The sequence below is a fragment of the Anabrus simplex genome, chromosome 3 (genome assembly GCF_040414725.1).
Source record: "Anabrus simplex isolate iqAnaSimp1 chromosome 3, ASM4041472v1, whole genome shotgun sequence".
NCBI classification, from domain to species: Eukaryota; Metazoa; Arthropoda; class Insecta; order Orthoptera; family Tettigoniidae; genus Anabrus; species Anabrus simplex.
In genome coordinates this window covers 373167086-373189002 of record NC_090267.1, presented here as the reverse complement: position 1 = coordinate 373189002, position 21917 = coordinate 373167086, and the positions used below count along the sequence as shown (strand labels likewise).

Below are 21917 nucleotides of genomic sequence, written 5' to 3'. Positions count from 1 at the left end.
GGATGTCAAATACGACGACCCGTTTCTTTCTGATGCTCCGTCAAAATCCTTCACATTTCATCATCATCATCCGTTTATTTTGACTCGTTCTCCCATTTCGAAACAACGTTTTACAGGAAGTTAAAACAAATACAATAGAGACAATACGCGACACTTCCGGATTTAGCCTTGTTAAAATGGGAGACAAGTCACAAGTGGCGCTCCTAGTGGCTTGACCTGAAAATTCGCGCTAAATTTATATACGGAAATGCATAAATAAATTACGTCTAGAAAGAAAGTGTTATTAAGATATTAATTTCAAAGTTGCTAAAGCAATTCATGATAAATGAATGAAGAATTATTTACCAGGTTATTATATAAAGACTGAAATTAGACATGTAATCAAGATGTGAAATGGACTGCTGTGAAAGGGCTTGATCTTTCATTTATGCATTACTTTTTTAGCTTTAGAATTCCTGCCTGAACATTCACGGCTAGATTTTTCTTTTTTCTCATTTAAAAGTATTGTATCATCATATTAAAACACTTGTCAACAAAAATATTGGCACATTCCTTACACACATGATTCAATGAATTTACATTTAAGAGCTGGACAATTTTCCTTTTAACTTGAAGCCTACTAACAGAAAGAGAATCTATAAATTAAGCCTCAAAAACATTCAAACTTTCCCTATAAGCAATACTTGCCATAATGCCATTAGATTAGGGTAAGGCAAATTTTCATCATCATATTGTTTCAACAAAATATGTACATTTCTTAAATCACCCATATTTTCTTCAGTGCTTAACAACGGCATTCCAAATAGGGTAACTTGGAATACAACCAGCCACACTCAAATGCATATGTATTTTCCTGAATTAAATCAAACCCACAAATCACACCTACAACAACACATCAGTATTGAAGGTTAACTGCTGCACTGTACAAAAAAATACGCGTATTATATTTTAATCCAGTTAAAATAGGGTCGAGCAGGTCAGAAGATTTTGAAGTACTATAAAAATCTCTTTGTCACTGGAAGAATATATATGCAAACACAATATTACTTACATTTTCTTGTCACGAGGGAAACTGAAGAAAGACCGCGCATTCTTCTCTACTTCATAGATATTGCAGCCAAACACAGCACATACCTTTCCCCTCATGTTGAGAGGAGATATCAAGGAATGACACGAGCTACTATGTAATTATGTCAACTCACTGAAAACGCATAAAAAACACTTAAAATTTCACACACAAATACATGTGATCTTATGACAGAATCAGAAGTTCTCAGGTCAATCCACTAGAGAGAGCTCTAAAAGCTGTCCCTCCATATCTCGCTGAGTGTCGCGTATCGTCTCTACTGTATTTGGTTAGAAGACCGTGGAAATATCGTGATCTGTATCGAGGCGATATATCGAGTTTTATCGTTCGTTCTGACTGCCATTTCTCGATTAATAAAAACGAGAGAAGTGCAGTGCCATAGGCAAAACTTTCGTTTTATTCGAATAAACAATAGGCTAAGTTGTTTACTGTCCTAAGGTTCCTTTTTAAATATAGTGAAAAATATCTGTAACCACTTTTAATTAAAATTTCATATTTCTATGAATTCATTAACCTATGAGTCTAAACCTAAATAACAGTAACCTATTAGTAAAAACATACAGTCACATTAAATATTGCCTACCCCTTGTGTGCAATAGAAAAAAATAAATTACGTGCTTGTTTATGAAATATTAGTTATAAAGAACTCGTGCGTTTTAAAGCAGTGTCTTAATGGAAGTGGTTTTCAACGATTCCGTTCCGAATATCAACTGGAGGATCATCTTGATCTGCTAAGCCAGGTACATGAATTTCCTCGAAGACTAAATTAAATAATTTCTGTTAAGTCGTCTTTTCCCTTCCAGATAGTGATGGAGTCCTTCATCTTCCGAGGGTTGGTGGGGGGTAGTCATCTTCCTTTGTTTTCATAGCAATATTATGTAGCACAGCGATGGCCACTATGACAGACAAAGATGTTGATACTGATGTTTTTAAACCCAGTGATAGGACGGAAATCTCCTCTTCCACATTTCATATTGACATTCAGCAGTGTTTATTGTTTTAATATGGGTTCTGTTGTAGTTTTCCTCGCACTGATTTCGTGGATTAAAGAATGGTGTAAGAAAAAATGTGTAAGTCGATAGCCTTATCCCCTTGGATTCTTCCCGTCTCAAATTTCATTCTTGTATCAGAATTATAAAAATTAATCTGTCATGAACCGTTCCAGACCCTCTAGCAACAAAATTCCTTATCAGTAAATTAGCATCATAAATAATCTGTACATTAATTGATAAATACATAAATGTATTTATTGGCGTAGTTAAGGCCATTGGGCCTTCTCTTACACTAAACCAGTTAGTAAAATTAGAGTCATAATTAATACTACCGTAATAAATACTGGGTAAAACGGAATTAAACACAATCAAAATATAAATGAAATAAAATTCCACCCCAGTGTGACATACATACAACAGCAATAATAATAATAATTGTACCGGGAAGTACATCTCTAAGCCGCACATTTAAATCTTGCGCCCAAAAGAACTCCTCTTCTGGAGGAACGGTGAAGTTGAAACTACATCTACTTAAACCGTTACTCGGAAGATGTCACTACAGAAATCTAATGAAATTTTGTTATTTTGAAGTTTCATGTACTGAATGAAATTCTACGTGTTTTGTGTACCATTTATCAAGAAGTTTGGACCTTCTGCAACAGATGTCGCTACAAAAACTATGATCATGCACCCTGGTGCGAAGGGGATGAAATTTGATTTAAAGAAGTTTTGTATTCTTAAGTTTTTCTAACTAAATTATGATCATTCGTTTTTGGGTTGGCAATATTGATCTTTTCCTTCCGCCAGTTTTGAATTTAGCCAATCCCTAATTTCTGTAATTACTTTTCGGCCTATCACAGGCTGCTTCTTCGATTTTGTGTGTAACTTTAAGGTATGTCATAGAAAGATCTTGATTAATAAATTGCATGATGTTCCGTATTGATATCTATAGTATGTCATAGAAAGAAAGAGATCCACCTTATCAATACTAAATTTAATAATGTTTTTTAAAACAGGACCGGTTTCGACTTATCACAAGTCATCCTCAGCTGTCATTTACATACACATTAGAATACATGTTTTAACAGTTGTATCTTACAAATAAACATGTCATGTTTGATAGACATTAGGTAGTATGTCTAGAAGTGAAATTCTGCTTCTTACATCTAAGTTTAGAGGATCAAGAATATTAAAAAGATATCTATCTTTAACACATTAAAAGAATTATAACACATGATAAAATTTGTTGTTTACACCTGGCCTTGAATATAGCATTAACGTTCAAGTTTTACTAGTAATAGTTCTTTAAAAGGACTTTCATATTGCGTTGTTTTTAGTCGCCTAAATATGCTTAAATGTAGCCGCATGTGCTTATACAGTATACTTTTTATTAGGCTTAGACTTTGTCAAAATGAGTAATGTGAATTCGAAGTTGAAATTACAATAACAAAGTGAAATGCGTTTGAAATAATAGTAAGCTAGGTAATTGTAACCTCTGTTGAATGACTCCTGCAATTATATGCTATTTAAAAAATACATTTCATGCAAAGAAGACATTAGCACACTTCAATATATAAAAGTTGAAAGGTAAAAGACAATCATATACGTTTTGTGAAATTCATATGAAGTTTTGTTCTTTCTTCATGCGTATGTGTCAATTTCAAATGGGGTAGTATACTTTATATAAACTTTGTCAAATTAAATAATGTGAATCTGAATTTGAGATTGCGTTGAGAAATGAAATGCCAGGTAATTAAAACCTGTATTGAATGACCTCTTCAAATATGTACTGTGTAAAATACATTAAATGCAACATAAGACAATGGTACATTTCAATATGCAAGTTAAAAGGTAAGAGGCAGTCCTGCAAATTTGTAAATCTTCATATGAAGTACTGTTCTTCACGTGTACATGCCAAGTTCAAATGGGGCACTATTGGCCACTATTTGCTAAAGTCCAATCACTATAAACTTATATTGTCTTGTTAAATATACAGATTGAAGATGAATGTACTGCTGGGGTTATGAAAGCTGTTGTTGTAGGTGGTTCTTTTTCGGTCTATGATACTTGCTAACTATCTGTAAAAAGTAAATGAAATCAATTAGAAGCGTATTAGAATGTTAAAGTGTTAAACTTGTGTGTGTGTGTGTGTGTGTGTGTGTAGAGATTACTTACTGTCGTGAGATGATTGGGAAGTGTATCGCTTGGCAGCTTGGCGTGTACTATATCGTGAACTTGTGGTATTAGTGTCTGTTGTCGTGAGGGGAATGGAGGGGTGGGGAAGGGGAGTTGCTAACTGTGTAGAGGTGGAGTTAGTCGTGTCTTTCTCCTGCGCTGTGGATTGCGCGTGGTGTTGTTTATTGACTGTTCTCAGATAATAGTTTTTTATAAAAGGGATGATTTTATTAAATAAAATATTGGTTTTATCTGTTATTTCATTAATATTATAATTAGGGTTGGCATATTGGTCTACTGTTATATATAGTTCTTTAGTAATATTGAGTAACCAATAAAGTGAGAGGGTGTGGCTTGATTATTCATGAAAGGTCTCGAACCTTCCCCGAGGGTTTATAAACTGCGGATTTTCACGTCTCTTGGCCATTTGATCTACATCTAACTAAGTATGTGTGTGAAGCAGGAGGCGGGAGGCGCCTCTTTCATCAGGCAGCAGTTCTTCAGCAAGGTAATGGCCGTTTAACATCTTTATTTCTTGCTAGCTCCGCAGTTTAACCCGAGGGATAGGTCCGAAACTTTAACGATGTAACCTACTTTTCTGTAAATGTAACTTCTGCCGGCTTATGTAATAACTTCATAAATCTTTAACTGTGAATCGGGGATAGAGAGTGATGTACCCTCTCGAGATCCCCTTCATATTGGTTTGAGGTGACTACGTTTTGTAACTGGTTTTCGTCCTTTTCGTAATGTCTTTGATTTCTTCTTATATGAGTCACCTCCATAGTTTGGGAATAGCCCCTGTTTCATGGGTCCAGTGCCCTTTACGTTTTAAGTGTTCATATCTAGGAGCACAAGCATTCGCCTCCTTTCATTTGTGTTTCGGGCCATTTTCATAACCTGTTCTTTTCCGCTACGGCCCAATAGGTTGGGTACTAGATACCCCTGTTTCAAATTGTAAATTGTGCCTTGATGGCAAGTGGTTGTATTTTTTGATATCGCCTTGGAGAGGCTTGGAAAACGGAGAGCACGTTAGCTCTTTTTCAAGTGTTGCAAAAGTGCCTCTAGGAGGCTTTATTTTGTAAGTTACGGAGCTAGTGCTCCATTGTATTGAGGGATTTCTGCCCTTGTATAATTTTGTGTCTTTGTAAATCTTGAGCTGAATGCTCAATAATTGTGAAGTGAGGGGCTGGAAGCCCTCATTACTAAACAGTCACTAAATTTTGGATTTTCTTGCTTTGTCTAAACTTTGTCATGGTACCTGATATGTCATTGTTATCTCACTAAGTGAAAAGTTGTTAAAGTTCTGTTGTTGATTTCAGAAATCCTAAAGAAATATAACCTTTGTTAAAGTTTTAATCAATTCATGAATTTGTAGTTAGACCCATTCACCCCGGCACCTTCTATCACCTCTGCTGGTCCACAGGTAACCCCGTAATAATAATAATAATAATAATAATAATAATAATAATAATAATAATAATAATACTGTAATAGCGCGATCAATGAAAGACCAGAAGTGCACAGTTCACTCGTATCCTGCTGTACCCTTAACGCTCTTTTAAATGACACTGTAGTTGGTATTCCTCTGACGTCATCCGGTAAACAATTCCATTCTCATGCGGCAAACACAGAAAATGAGTTGTTATATGGGGCAGTTCGATGGTGAGGGATGACGAGCTGGTTGGATGCTTGAGCCATTGTATGTCTGTCATGAACATTTGAGAAGTAATGGAAACACGAAGAGAGGTAAGATGGGGAAAATATAGAAAGAACTCGGTGGAGGAGGGACATGGCATGGTGGTTGCAACGAACATTGAGTCGCGACCACTCTAGTTTTAGGAAAGATGGTGACATGAGATCATATTTTCTTAAACTGCATATATATCTCACACATGCATGTTGAGCACGGTGTAACCTTAGGGAAAATTGCGCCCTCACATCATTGAAAACAACATCACAATAGTCAAAATGTGGCATTACAAGAAGAGCTTCGACTAATTTCTTTTTTAATCTTTATTGGAAATATACAATTGTAATTATATAAAGAATGCAAAGCTGAGTAAACTTTTTGACAGATATGTAAGACATGTGCAGACCAAGTCATGCGTTCGTCCATGATAACGTCGAGATTCTTCTGGCAACAGACATTAGGTATACTTGTCATTTGACTTTGATGGCCAAGAAGGATTACTTGCGACTTTGTAGGGTTCAATTTCAGGCCGTGCGCAGCAGACCAATCGCTAACAACCTGTGAGTCACTGTTTAGTAAGTCGATATTTTCCTGAAGGTCTCGAGCTGTACATTCTGTGTAGAGTTGAAGATCGTCAGCGTACATTTAGTATATGCAGTGTCTTAAATCTGGTGATATGTCATTCACAAAGAGTGCGAAAAGAAGAGGACCAAGTAGAGAGCCTTAAGGTACTCGTTTGTTCACGTGGCGCCACGAGGAAATGATTCCATTATTACCTTTCACACATTGTTGACGTCCGTGAAGGTAAAAAATGCATCCAAGCAATCGTACCCTGAGAAAAATGTAGAGCCATCAGTTTTACAAGTAAAATGCCAATGTCTACGCTGTCGAAAGCTGTACTCGAGGACTTCCTGTTGCGGCAAATTTCTGCGTTATGCCCACCAGCAGACAGTACAGGTATGTGTGTACAGTCGGCGGCGCCTATTACTCCAGGGAAATTGTTTATCATTTTAAAAAATCCCGAATAACTGAATGACCTTTATCACCTTCAGGGAAACTCACATACAGGGGTCTCAAGGAACCAATTGCTTCATAAACTTTACTAATATAGCGACAGATGATTGATTTAAATACACCATTCACATTTGCTAGTGCCAATCGAAAAGAACCTGCAAAACGAAGAGTTAAATGTAGTTATTGTTTGGATCTTAACGGATGGTTTATGTTAATAGGATATTCCAGCCTATTTTCAGTTTGCTCTAAAAGTTGCAATACTACGTTCTTGGAAAGTCTGCACCTAGTTACGAAATTGAAGTCATCCACTGAGAGGAAATTATCGTTGCGGTAAGGAATTGCGCGTTCAGGTCCTAGAGTTTCCAGTAAGTCTATATACCGGTACAGTAATTCAAAATCAAAATTGTCTCCCACATTCATGATCTTCTAAATAACTTTAGTGAAATGCTTTAACATTGTCTGTAAAATGCCAAAACACTTAAGAAAGTTCTCTATTTTCCAACCAGTACTGAACACTGCAGTTTTTACACCTTAGAACCGCCATTTTAAACGAATCGTCGTGTTTGAAGGTCGAAAATCGGCGCATCAAAATTGACGGTGCGTCTGGTTATAGAGTGAACAGGCCTTGTAGAAACGAAAAAAATGGACGATAAACGAATCGTCAAAGTTAAACAGTCGTCAAATTCATAAACGAAGCTTGGTGAAACCGGCCACAAGTCTTATGCACTGTTTTAAAAGCTGAGTCAACATCTCCACTCGAAGAAAGAAAGAAAGAAAGAAAGTAAGAAAGAAAGAAAGAGAGAAAGAAAGACTTTGAATTCCACTTGAAAATATAAGTCGTAAGATTAACACTCGACATTCAACTAAGTTTGAATTCACAGTTCCAAAATCTAAGTTCAAATGCACAGTTCTAACATAACTTGAAAAATGCAAGTCCGACGTACACTACTCAGAATATGAACATAGAAAATATTGTCACCTTTATGCCGTAGCCGTGTTGAAACACCGGATCCCGTGACATCTCCGAAGTTAAGCAACATTGGGCGTTGTCAAGATTTAGATGGGTTGCCATGCGCTGTTGGTGGGGGGAAAGGTAATGGAGGAGCAGAAAGGAACTGGCCATCCTACCGTACGTAAACTCCGGCTCTAGCACACCTCTGCGGAGGTTCGGATCTGCCTTCGGGCAGAATACACCCTTACCTTACCTTACCTTACCTTATGGCGATGGATTTCTGTCGAAGGTCATAGTAACACACTGGTAGAATTCCATCATCGACCGTCGTACAGTCAGCCAGCACGGCTAGGCTGTGGAATCACACACTACTACTACTAAACATTTTCATTCCTCCCCTGAAGGAGGAGGCGGGCCTCTGAGACGGTTATGCCGTCTCTTAGGCCGGGAGAATTGTTACGGTGAAGGAGTTGTGCGGAAAAGGTGAGGGGGCTGGTGGTCGTGGCCTATACTAGGAACTGACCCAGCATTCGCCATAGTGCAGGAGAATGGAAAACCACGAAAACCATTCTCAGGACAGCCGAAGGTTGGGGCTAGCCGTGAGGTCCAGCCCTGTCCCGTCTCCCGAATGCAGAGGCGTAGAGCCACAGTAGAGCCGTGGCCACCTCTCCTCTGCTCGGTTGGCCGGTCAGAGTACAGAGCTGTTGGACCACGGACCAGCCGTGGCCACTTAAGGGACGAAACCCAAGGGCCGAAACCCACTCTGAATCTACCGACCAATCACACACTGTCTATCGTGTCGCCTGGTCCTCAATTTATACTAAATCAGTTGGTCGCGTCAGATTTCCCTATAAATTCAACTTGCAATAACTTCGTCAATTTTCCACGGATTTGCTTGAGACTTTGTAATTATGCATAATTTAGCATTGGCTATCCAGATCGTGATGCTAATTTTATTTATTGAGTTATGAGGCCTGGAACTATAGAACATTCTATATTATATATGGCATAGCCTGTCCATGACCGACCAGCTCCGAGCTCGCTCCTCGTTCGTCAGCTGCGGTCGGCTAATCTCGCGCGCAGCGGGTATTTTCAACGGGGCGCTGTATCGGCGTTCCTGGTTCAATACGTATAAACTGAATGAAGAAAGAAAATAGATGCTTTTCTTATTCACTTATAAGCACTAAAACAGTTAAATTTACTTATTTTAAATGGCGTCAAATTTTCCTACGGGAAAATCAAGTGACCATATACACTTGTGTCCAAAAGTTAAGCATTATCACTAAACGAGGCCATACCGCCTGATGGGAATGTCAGACGGATTGCTAAACAAACGAAAGCTGACTCACACGCCATATGTCACACAACTTGTCCAAAAAAAAAACAGTGTCAGAAAGATTCTTATAATAAGGTACACCTTTGACAGCAAATAACAAAACTTGGCAAGATGTGCAGGTCCGTACGGCCATTCAACATGATGCCGCCCCACACCATGACGACACCACCACCATACTGGTCCCGTTCCACGATGTTTCTGTGGTTGTATCGGCTACCCGGTTCTCTCCAGATTAATGTGCGGCGGGAATCGTTCTGCAAACTGAAGCAGGATTCATCTGTGAAGAGCACATGCCTCCATTCATTGATGGTCCAGTTTCGATGTTGACGGCTCCACAGTAAACGGGCCCGTCTCTGTGCTGGAGTGAGCGGGACGCACATCGCTGGACGTCGGGCAAACAGTCCTGCTGTTCTGAGCCTCCAGTACACAGTTTGCCGGGAAACGGCAACCCCTGAGACGGCTGCAAGCTCCGCCGACAATTGTCTTGAAGGTGCGCTCCAATTTCGTTGGGCGGTTAAGGCAAGATACCGGTCCTGCTGTAGGGTATCGACCTAGTACTGGCCTACGACTAGCATCTCCTGTGTCTCGAAATCGTCTCCAAAGCCTGGAAATGACACTTTGTGGCACATTCAAGGATTCAGCGACTTCCGTCTGTGTCCGGCCTGCTTCTAGGCGGCCGAGTATTCTACGCTGCAAAACGGGGTCCAAATGGCGTCGTTGTGCCTTTATGTTGTCACGTTCACCACGAGGCTACACTCCGCACACTATAACAGGGCAAACACGACTGAGGGAATATGGGGCCCAGGCACTGACTGTGTTTCTCTTGCGGTAATGCCGCTAGTCAAAGCAGGGGACACTCCTTTCCTATACAGAGCGAACCAAGGATGTTTTTATTCCCCTTCCCGAAGGGAAGGGGCGGGCCACCTAGAAGGTTACGCCTTCTCTCTGGCCAGGAGATTTGGCGGGGTTTGGGGATTTGGTGTGGTTTGAAGTTAAAAAGGAAGAAGCTTTGATTTTGGAGATGTGGGGGTCGGGTTTGGCCTCTTGGCTAAGGGTGCAGTGTCCGTTCTTGTGCTTTTTATTGGTTTGATTACATAGATGTTACATGCTTACACATTTTACATTTGGGTTACAATTACATTAGGGTTACAATTGTTAATACACGTGATTTTGAATAAGACTAGACTGTGGGAATGGTGGGATGACAATGGTTGGGAGTAGGTGTGAGGTTAGGAGTTGTAGGGTGGCTGTGCAGTTGTGAAGGGAAGAGATGAGGAAGTGAAGTAGATCCAATGTTGGTGAGGGTGGATGGTAGGGGCTGGAGTGAGGGAGAGGTGGGAGAGCTTGTCGATATGGTGGGATTGGCGTGGGGGGTGGCCGGGGGCGAGGATGCGTAGTGGCTGGTGGTTGGCGGGTGGATGGGGGTGGTGAATAGGAGGGTTCCACTCGGTGGTGTTCGCCGAAAATTTGTGCTCCTGTGGTGATAAGTTGTTGTACGTCTCGTTCAGTTGGTAGTTGGAACCGGACCATATAAGTAGGGCCATGGTTGTTACGTATCCTTATGGCCCTCTTCACGGGGTCGCCTGCGGTGCGGAGTTCATGGATGATGTCCCTTGTAGCGATGTCCGGGGTGATGCCACGCAGAACACAGCTGTAAGTGGACGTGGAAGATGGTGGCTGCTCGGTCGGCGTTGCGTGGTGAGCGGAGTAATCTTGCACGGTCGGCGTTACGTGGTCAGCGGTATAATCTTGTAGAGTTATTTCAGACGTTGTCTGCTGAGGGCTGGGGGGTTGGTAGATGGGAAGGGGGGAGGGTTGTTGTCATGACCGGGGAGGAATGGCAGGTTGTGCTGTTGGTAGTTATAGTTGTAGAATGGGTGCTGGCAGTGGTTGTGATGGTTGTGGTGGTAGTTGTGGTAGGGAGAGAGAGTGGGAGTGGTATTGTTTTTATTGGTGGCTCATGGAGGATGGGGATATATTCGGGCTTAGCTTGAAGTTGGTCGAGGATGGTCTGCGGCGGTGGTATCACAACGTAATTGTAATTCCTTATGTTGGCTCCATCCAGCATTAGGCGGCTCACATCTTGATCAGTCATGACTTGCACTAGTAGGTGTTCTGAGGGTTTCTTCGTGCGGCCATCTGTTACGCGGAAAGAATTCATAACGTGGGCATTTTGCGTTTTAAGTGCTTGGTATATTTCTATCTCTGGTATAGAGAGATCTACCCAAGGGAGGAGTACATAAGGCATGTTTAGTGGTAGTGGGGAGGCGACTGCCAACTACTAGGCGTCTGCCTATTTATGCTTTATTGAGCTCGACTAGGCTGCGGGTAGAGATGTGGGCCACCCGGCCGAGAAAAAAAAGTTCGGGATGAGTGATTCGTGACACTTCGGATACAGAGCGAACAAGTAAGGTTGGTAGGTTAATATGTCGTACGATTTGCGGTATATTTTCTGTTGACCTGCTTACTTGTAACTTATACTAGTATTATGTGTTATAATATGTCTCTCGGTCAGTGGCGGCGCGTGACTTTCGTCACTGGGGGTTCAACAGAAGAAACAATTGCACCCCCCCCCCCGTCCACCTCTCCCGTCGTGGGCCGTAACCTCCCAAAATAAGATGATAGAAGTTTTGAAAATGTGATCGAATACGAGAGAAGCAGACAATACATGCCGATATTTACCACATGCAAAATTAGAAATGTTTCGCAATCGACTTACCCTATGTAGACAGCTTATACAAAAAATCCATCCTGCGCTCCTTGAGGGATGCAAATTTATCTATAACTGCTTCGTTGAAGTCCACAGAGTCTCGAACCAAGTCCTTTTCAATTGACAGCATAGCAAGAGCATTAAGTCTATCCTCGGTCATTGTGCTGCGCAAGAAAGTCTTTCTTCTTTTCAGGGTTGAGAAGCACCTTTCTGCTTCAGATGCCGTCATGGGAATAGTAATAACTATATTTAAAAGTTTTATGCTTTCACCAAAGACACTCTGCAACTTATTTTCTAAAAGAAACTGCAACAAAGTCGTAGCCCCAGAAACAGTTCGAAAATCATTTCTCATGTATAATATTTCAAGTTCGGTTCTCAGTTTCGGTTTGTCGAGAAATGGGTAGGCCTCACACGCTTTGTACAGAAGTGAGTGGGGAAACTGCTTCTCAAAGCTGCCGAAATTTTCAGCTTGAAACAAGTTTGCTGCAAGAAGGTGGTTTGTGAATTGAAACCGTTCCTTTGCTTGAAGAATGACTGTGTCACAAACTTCTTTTGCCGCAACTCGTTTCGAGGTACGCAGCGGCCCTCGTGATACCTTCACTGGCGGGGGCAGTATATCATGTTCGTCAGCGATGTGGTCAATTTTATTTTCCCGAACCATTTTTATAGCAGCCTCGAAACCTGAAAGTGCGCCTTTGACTTCCAACGGATCTGAATTTCGCTTTTGTAGCTGACTGTATAAAATGTCCACATGAGGCATTATCTGATGGAAAACAGCCAACCAGAACTGAAATAACGGGTGCTCCAATTTTAAACGCAAACCTCTTGCTTGCGATATGGTGTTAGGCTGTCGAGAGGTAGTTTCTAGTTGATCCAGGCATTCGATGAGGGCATCTCTGTTCTCGTAAACTACTTCAACGGTCCTTGATTTAAAATTCCACCTTGTGTTTGAAGCATGAGGTACTCTTCTACCAACTACTTCGGTCAATACACCTGATCGCTGCGGGGAGTTATTAAAGAAGCTGGGGATTTCACTTAAATCTGCAAAAAATATACGGACATCCGTATTCTGGCTTGTCGCTTGTGCCATGACTATGTTCAAAGAATGGGCATAACAGTGAACATAATGTGCATGCTTAAAATCTTCCCTGATGAGAGCTTGCACTCCTGAATGGCGACCACTCATTACATTCGCCCCATCGTAACTTTGTGAAATTAACTTATCTGGGCTATCAACAACATCGCTCAAAGAAGATTTTAAACACTCTGCTATTGTCTTAGCATCATGACTAGCGGGTGAGAGGAAACCTCAAAATCTTTCAACTGGCTTACCGTTGGGAAGAACGTAGCGCAGTACAATAACTAATTGTGCTGTAGTTGATATATCGGTGGTCTCGTCTGCGATTACCGAAATGAAGGGCGCAGTTGTGATTTCTTTCTTTATTTTCTCGCGACAGATTTCAAACATGCACGAAAGCAGTTCATTCTGAATGTCTTTCGAGGTGCCTTTGAAAACAGTAGCTTTGGACAGATGGTCCTTTAATGCAACGTCAATTTCAGAACTAAAATTAACGAGGCCTCGGAATATGCCAGGATTCGACGATTCACTTGTTTCGTCATGCCCGCGCAATGCCAACTCAAACGCGCCACAGAACTTTACACAGTCGATAATTTTTGACAGCACATAACGATTTTTCCGTACTTGATCGTTGTGTCTTCCGACAGACTGCCTGTAAGCACAATCAAGTTGCTGCCGGATATCGTGTTTTCCCAGAAGATCGAATTCTAACTGGGCAAGCATATGAGATTTAGAACTTTCGTGTTTCTTTATTTTTTGGGACAAATGTCCTAAATCTACCACTCTGACTTTGGTCCAAGTCCCTTCGCTTTCATCACTCACGAAGCATAAACACGAAAAACAAAACAACCTGTTAGTAACTTCGCACCCACAGATCCACTCGGTTCTTTTGTATATATCCATTCTGAATTTACGCACGATTTCTTTACTTTTACTTTTAGTCTGCCTCGTTATAACAAGATCAGGCATTGGGCGCCCGGCATTCTTAATCTCAAGTTTTCGCTCAAGAGCGAACATCTGGACACTGTTCAAACTCATTATGTAGCTCCTTACCTTTCCGGGGCACAAAGATTGTGGACGTAACTACAACGCACAAAAACACACACACACACGCACACGGACACGGACAAAAGATTGTAACTTCTTTATATCCTAAAAATTAAGTTTCAGAACGGCACAACGGTGCAGAAAAACACTCACACGCTTGCACAGCGTACAATAATGTTACGAATTATGATAATTGCTAAGTACAAACGTTTGCAAACACTAGTTTCACACTTGAAAAACACGAGGAAACTATAGGAATGAATGTTCGCACTTTTCACAATGTTCGTAACTTAATTTTAAGAACTAGTGTGAGCTGGTCAATTAGCGTTTTCATTGGTATTACCTTCCCGCTACTCTTTGCCTCAATGATTTTTAAGCTATGTTTCTCTCCAAAAAAAGTAATTATTCCAAAGAAGGCAAATGAATAGATGTTTAGTAAGTATTGATATATTTGGGACAAGGTATCAATTGGAATTTGGCAATTTAATATGACTTTTGGTAGTAATGATGCTGTTCAACACTAGCGCTAATTATGTGCACTATTCTCTGCTGCCTGGTTAAATTCCTGTAAGGGCAACAGATGGCAGGCACATACTATTACAGTTTTCTTACCCCAACAACACGACTTGCGACAGACTTGAGAGAGTGGCATACTGCGCATGCCTACACCACGGATATTCTTTTCTGCGATATCCAGGTCTTGCCTTAATCAAATACAGTAGAGACAATACACGACACTGAGCGAGATATCGAGGGACAGCTATTGGAGCTCACTCTAGCGGATAGACCTGAACGGTACTGATTCTCTCATAAGAGCACGTGTATTTTTGTGTGAAGTTTTTGGTGTTATTTATGCGTTTTCAGGGAGTTGACATAATTGAATAGTAGCGTGTGTCATTCCTTGATATCTCCTCTAAACATGAGGGGAAAGGTATGTGCTGTATTTGGCTGCAGTAATTACGAAGTAGAGAAAAATGCGCGCTCGTTCTTCAGGTTCCCTCGTGACAAGAACATGTAAGTAATATTGTGTTTGCATATATATTCTTCCAGTGACAGAGATTTTTATAGTACTTCATAATCTTCTGACCTGCTCGACCCATGTTTTAACGGGGTTAAAATATAATACGCATATTTTATTGTATAGTGCAGCAGTTAACCTTCAATACCGATGTGTTGTAGGTGTGATCTGTGGGTTTTGAAATGTCACAGAAGCGATTTGGATAAAGTGTACAAGAAAGAAGGGACGTTACGCTTGTATAAGAATTATAAGATCTGTTCAGATCATTTCCAGGCCAGCGACTTTAAAAATCCTCGACTATACAGCCAAGGGTATGTTACATTTTTACTCTAATTGTACGTAAATATTCCTCAAAGCATCACTATCGACAACATTTTCAAACTTTTCTTTCTTTTATCCCTCTTCTCAGATTAAAGCCGGGATTTTATAGATTTCCTTTCTGTTAGTAGGCTTCATGTTGAGAGGAAAATTGTCCAGCTATTAAATGTTAATTCATTGCATCATATGTGTAAGGAATGTGCCGATATTTTTATTGACAAATGTCTTAATGTGACGATACATTATTTTTACATGAGGAAAAAAGACAAATCCAACCGTAAGATTTCAGGCAGGTATGCTAAAGCTAAAAAAGTAATGCATAAATGAAAGATCAAGCCATTTCACAGCAGTCCATTTCACACCTTGTTTATATGTCTAATTTCAGTCTTTGAATAATAACCTTTTAAATAATTCTTCATTCATTTATCCAGAATTGCTTTAGCAACTTCGAAGTTAATATCTCAATAACACTTTCTTTCTAGACGTAATTTATTTATCCATTTCCGTATATACATTTCCATTGATATTTGAATTTAGCGCGATTTGTTCAGGTCAAGTCACTAGGAGCGCCACCGTCGAATTGTCTCCCATTTTAGCAAGGCGAAATCCCTAAGTGTCGTGTATTGTCTCTACTGTATTTGCCTTAATGCTGACAGACTTCCCCCCGCACCTCACTGGTCCCTTCGCCTAAGTACGGACGGAGATGCCGCCTTGTATGGGGGTTCATTCCAGACGAGTTTCCAGCCACAGACTATGCGCAGCTCACATGAATTAAAAGCCAGTACGAGTATATTACGGACAGATGGGCTTAGCACGAGCTTTGAGAATGACAAGGGAATCGTGAAAATTAAGTAGCTGAGTACAATTTGATATAAACTGGAGGTGCATTGCTCCATTGCGCTATACCAGAAACCGCCACTGCTCTCGGTTATGGCCACCAGTCAACGGTTTGCTAAATTCAGATGACCGCCAGCCATAAGACATGGCCTGCACGGTTGCTAGGTTACACTTACATTTTGCTACATGACACTATTTCGTCACATAAATTTTCGTATGGCCCCCAGCTCTGAGACATATTTATGTCAATAACACTTCATATATAGACGAGCCGTCATTGATGGTCAAGTCGCATAATCATGCCTGTTGGGTTCCAAACAAAACAATTTAGTGAGTAGTTCTTTCACTCACCAGATCGCAGCACCAGATGGAGAGGCACTCCAAGATTAGTCTAGGAAGGTCAACATACGAATGTTACTTATGGAGCCGCCATGTTGAGTCTTTAAGTGAGCGTAACCAAATACAAGTGTATTTGAATTTAGAGGATTCGCGTACTAAACACTGATATAAAAAATGGAAAAAGAGAAAAAATGGAAGGGATCCGACACTTCGAAAACTGAAGGTATCGGCCAAAGAAAGACAAAGACCACGAAACTCGTGAAAATGAAATACTCCCTAGGTCTCGAACGTCAAATGCTCTAATAACGTCGGGGTCGGAAAAGAAAAAGAGTTGATCAAGTGAGGTCGGATACGACAGAAGAAGTGAGGAGCCTGGTACAAGTAAGGGGAAGCAATACCAGGACTCAGCAAAGGGCCCGTGGTCACCAACCCACGCTCGCAAGTTAAGAGTCCCTTTTTGCCACCTCTTACGACAGACAGGGGATTCGTGGCTGTATTCTACCGCCCCCACATAATGGTACAAATTCGACATATGTATTATGTTTATGTCAACATCATTTGAAAACCGGTGATCATAATTTGTAGGACTACAGTCTTCAGTTGGATTTTGCTGCGAATGCTAGGTTTACAACGGATTACAACATAAAAATACACGGTTAATCCAAATGCAATGCTAGCAACAAGCAGAGCACTAAGTTTCGGAGGGTAGATTACAGTACTAGTATTTACAATTAACGAATAGTGTATGGCGGCTTTATTGGCCTGCGTCTGTCAGTAATACAAAATCAGTCGCCTTGTTTGCTAAAGAAGCACGGATTTTTTGAGATGCTCGTGAATACGGCAGTCAATCTGAAGCGAAATTCTGCCCCTCATTTCTATGCTGTTAAGTGCTCGATTGATATGTCCATAGCGTAGAAAGAATCTTCTGGTTTCTGGCCTGTTCCCACTTTATTGGGGTCGGCATTTCGCAGAACGATTGCTTGGTGAATTTTATTGTCTCTCAAGAAAGTAATACCTTTGCTAGCGATTTAACATCACACTGCCAGGCTGAGTAGCTCGGACGGTATGGCGCTAGCCTTCTGAGTCCAACTTGGTATGTTCGAACCTGGCTCAGTCCGGTGGTATTTGAAGGTGCTCAAATACGTCAGCTTCGTGTCAGTAGATTTACTGACACATAAAAGAACTCCTGCGGGACAAAATTCTGGTACCTCGACTTCTTCGTAAACCGTGAAAATAAAGCAGTTAGTGGGACGTAAAACAAATAACATTATTATTAACAACACACTAGGTATCCCAGAAAGGTTTTCGGCGACGATGGCATGGAGGAAAGGACTAGTACCGGGATGGAAGCGGCCATGGTCTTATTTAAGGTACAGCCCAGCAGTTTTGCCTGGTGTGAAAATGTTAAAACACAGAAAACGACCTTCGGGACTGCTGGTTGTAGGATTGGAACCTACCATCTTCCGAATGTAAGCCTACAGCTACATGGCCCTCGCTCTACCATCTGAGTTACTCGGCATAATAATAATAATAATAATAATAATAATAATAATAATAATAATAATAATAATAATAATAATAATAATAATTTTTGCTAGTGGCTACATAACACTATTTTCATTAAAGGCAACATACACAATAGGTCTTATGGCGACGATGGGTTAGGAAAGGCCTAGGAGTTGGAAGGTAGCGGCCGTGGCCTTAATTAAGGTACAGCTCCAGCATTTGCATGGTGTGAAAATGGGAAACCACGGAAAACCATCTTCAGGGCTGCCGACAGTGGGATTCGAACCCACTATCTTCCGGATGCAAGCTCACAGCCGCGCCCCTAAGCGCACGGCCAACTCGCCCGGTGTTATAATAATAATAATAATAATAATAATAATAATAATAATAATAATAATAATAATAATAATAATAATAATAATAATAATCTTCAAAGTTGATATTGATTAGGTCTACATAGCGATGTTAACAATTTACTTACTTTATATAATGACAAATGAATTACGTTGTTGGGGGGCTTTCAACTGCCTTCTCTGCGGTCGTCTTCGAGAACATTACTACCATTAACTGCTTTGAACTGCTGTCAGCCTTAGGAGAAAACAGAGTCTTGTCCTTGAAAGTGTTTTGTAATTTTTCTTGTATGGTCTCTCAAATATAAACTCCGTACTCGGTAAATGCTGACTGATCCAAGAGTCTCACCAAGAACCTGATGGGGAAGCTTATTTTCATTAAAGGCAACATACACATAGACTTTCAACTCATGTATGTTTGGTTATTTAAGCTTTACATATGAGGTATATGAACAGAATATTATTGACTATTAATTTCACTATTTTCGACATTTCAGTCCTGTATAGTCTACATTTGTGTACAGAATTACTTATTTTTTTGTTGCAGGGATCACTATTTCACAGCAGTGACTTGGGCTCCTAACCAGCAAGTAGCAGTAGTGTGGATGAACAGAAGACAAAACGTGTCTGTTATTTCACTCTGTAGGGGCTCAGTATGGACATGTGAAAACGTAAGTTACCTGTACTCTTCACTATATTCAAGAAGTAAAGTACACGTGAGATTTGTTGCCAGCTGACTTTTGGGGGAAGTGGGGGGGTAGGGGAAGGAGAAAAGTACCTCTTCAGAATTCATTTCCACAGAACTGCCAAACAAACTGAAACAAATAAGGGAAAATTAAACAATCAAGCTCATTCTGAACAATATTTACTTCATACATGTTCATAAACACAAATGAAGAGAAAAACCACAAATTAAAGACTGGAAATTGAAAGATGTGGAAGTCAAACAGCAGTTTCAAGAGGAAATCAGAGCTAAAATACCAGTAACAGACACAAAGAAAGGTAATGAAGAATGGAATGATTTTAAGGAAAGTCTGGTTGGTAGTGCAGATAAAATATGTGGAAGAACAAGCAGAAGAGTGAGAGAGAAAAGAACATCTTGGTGGAATGATAAAGTGAAAGAAGCCATAATGAAAAGGAATAAAGCCAAAAAACTTCTTGATGTGGCTAAGTCTGACAGAAGACTCAACAGTGACCAAATAGACAACAATAAATTGGAAGAGATAGCAATGGAATATAGATACAGAAAGTTGGAAGTCAAGAGAATTGTACGGGAAGAAAAAGAGAAAAGTTGGAAAGAATTTACAACTAAACTGGAAGAAGACAGTAAAGGGAATATGAAAATGATATATGGAATAGTTAAAAGTAAAAGATCAGATAAAGAATCGATTACAGCCCTGGAGACAGCAGATGGGAATATAGTTCGCAATATGAAAGATATCACGGATACAATGGGGCAGTATTTTGACAAGCTCCTAAATGGCCCTAAAGAGATCTCTGTTGAGGATGTAGGACAGAAAACAATAGAGGAAGATATCCCAATTACATGGACAGAAGTAGAGCAAGCTCTCCACAGGATGAGAAGTGGTAAGTCAGCAGGAGCTGATGAAATTACAGCTGACATGATTAAAGCTGCTGGTCCACCAGGAATACAGTGGCTGTATAGAGTTCTCAGAACAATACAGAAGGATAATGAAATACCTGAAGATTGGACAAAAGGGGTGATAGTTCCTATCTTTAAGAAAGGGAGTAGAAGGAAAAGTGAAAATTACAGAGGCATTACCCTCCTATCACACGGCCTTAAAATTATGGAGAAGATCATTGAAGCCAGAGTAAGGGATATACTAGAGCCTATCTTAGAAGAGGAACAACATGGTTTTAGGACTGGAAGAAGCACAACAGATCTGATATTTGCTTTGAGGATGTTGGCAGAGAAACACTGGGAAAGAGGAAAAGACCTAATTATTGTGTTTATGGACCTTGAAAAGGCGTATGATAATGTTCCTAGATCAACTATTTGGAAAAGTCTTAGAAAACTTGGTGTACCGGAGTACCTTATTAGGAAGATCCAAATGCTATATAGTAATTGTAAAAGCTGTGTCAGAATTGGAGATGGTCACTCTGAATGGTTCAATACAACCAAAGGTGTACAACAGGGAAGTGCCTTGTCACCACTTCTATTCATAGCAGTTATGGATACCATTTTAAAGGAACTAAAAGGAAAAGGTAATAAAGATCTTCAGGCTCTGGTGTTTGCAGACGATGTGGCAATATGAGATGAAACAGAGGAGGGAGTGCAAAATAATCTGAATGCATGGTGTAAGAAGTTTGATGACTATGGAATGAAATTGAACCCATCAAAAACAGTAGCATTAAAAATCAGCAGACTTTATACAGAATGCAACATAAAAATACAGAACCACCAAGTTGAAGTAGTACACCAATTCAGTTATTTAGGAAGCGTAATCGCTAGTAATAACAGAGCTGAGAGAGAAATAACAAACAGAGTAACCAAAGGCTCTAACTTTTACAGCATCGTTAGACACCTACTATGGGATCAGAAAGTCCCACAAAGAACAAAAATGACCCTGTACAAGTCATATTTCATTCCTATCCTTACATATTCTCTGGAAACCTGCACACTAACATCAAAGGATTATAGTAGGATTCAAGCCTGTGAAATGAAATTTCTTAGAACTGCCCTCCAAAAGACCCGACTTGATCATGTGAAAAATGATGAGATCCGATCTAACCTAGGTCTAAATGAATTGATGGAGGAAAGAGGTCATCTGGACTTAAATGGTTTGGGCATGTTAAACGAATGAATAGCACAAGGTTACCATGTGCTTATTTGGAAAAGAAAATAACAGGTAGAAGACCAGCTGGAAGACCAAGAAGAAGATGGATGGACCAACTGAGGGAAGACGTGGAGAGAAGAGGATGGAATTTGGAATCTGTCTTGGACAACGAAATGTTTTTGAATAGGCAACTTTGGAAGACGCTCGTTTTCAAACACCCTACCCGGCTCGCTGGAAGGGCAAACCGATGATGATGATGAAATGAAGAGAAAAAAATGAAAATAAATAGAGACATATGTAAAGATATGTGGTGCTGTAGATGTTCGTGGCTGTTCTGTATGCACATTGGAGTCCCAAGGAACGTTTGCAGAAACATGACAAAAACATTTCTATGGCAATGGCAGCTCAAGAAGTATGGTGATGGGAGTTCACATATTTAATTATTTTAATGTATGGGATTAGTACAACATTTTCCCCTGCATATTAATTCATTTTGAGATAAAATAAATGTAAAATTAGCATTAAGTATAAAACCAACACCCAATTAAACCAAAAGTCAAAGTTGATGGAGTTGCTGATAAATGTTTGTAGCAAAAATAAAGTTGAGGCTTGAATGCTGTATAAAACGATTTACAGTACCTGTACAAGATCGGTCCTGAGATATGTTCAA

General features: G+C 40.2%; 1 protein-coding gene across 1 annotated transcript in view; it reads left to right on the top strand.

The window, feature by feature from the left end:
* LOC136866814 (inactive dipeptidyl peptidase 10) overlaps positions 1–21917 on the top strand; it is a 1081356-nt gene that overhangs the window by 974132 nt on the left and 85307 nt on the right. The window contains exon 9 of the mRNA XM_067143919.2: positions 18997–19120. Within this exon, the coding sequence (XP_067000020.2) occupies positions 18997–19120 (124 nt within the window). The remainder of the gene's footprint in view (positions 1–18996; positions 19121–21917) is intronic.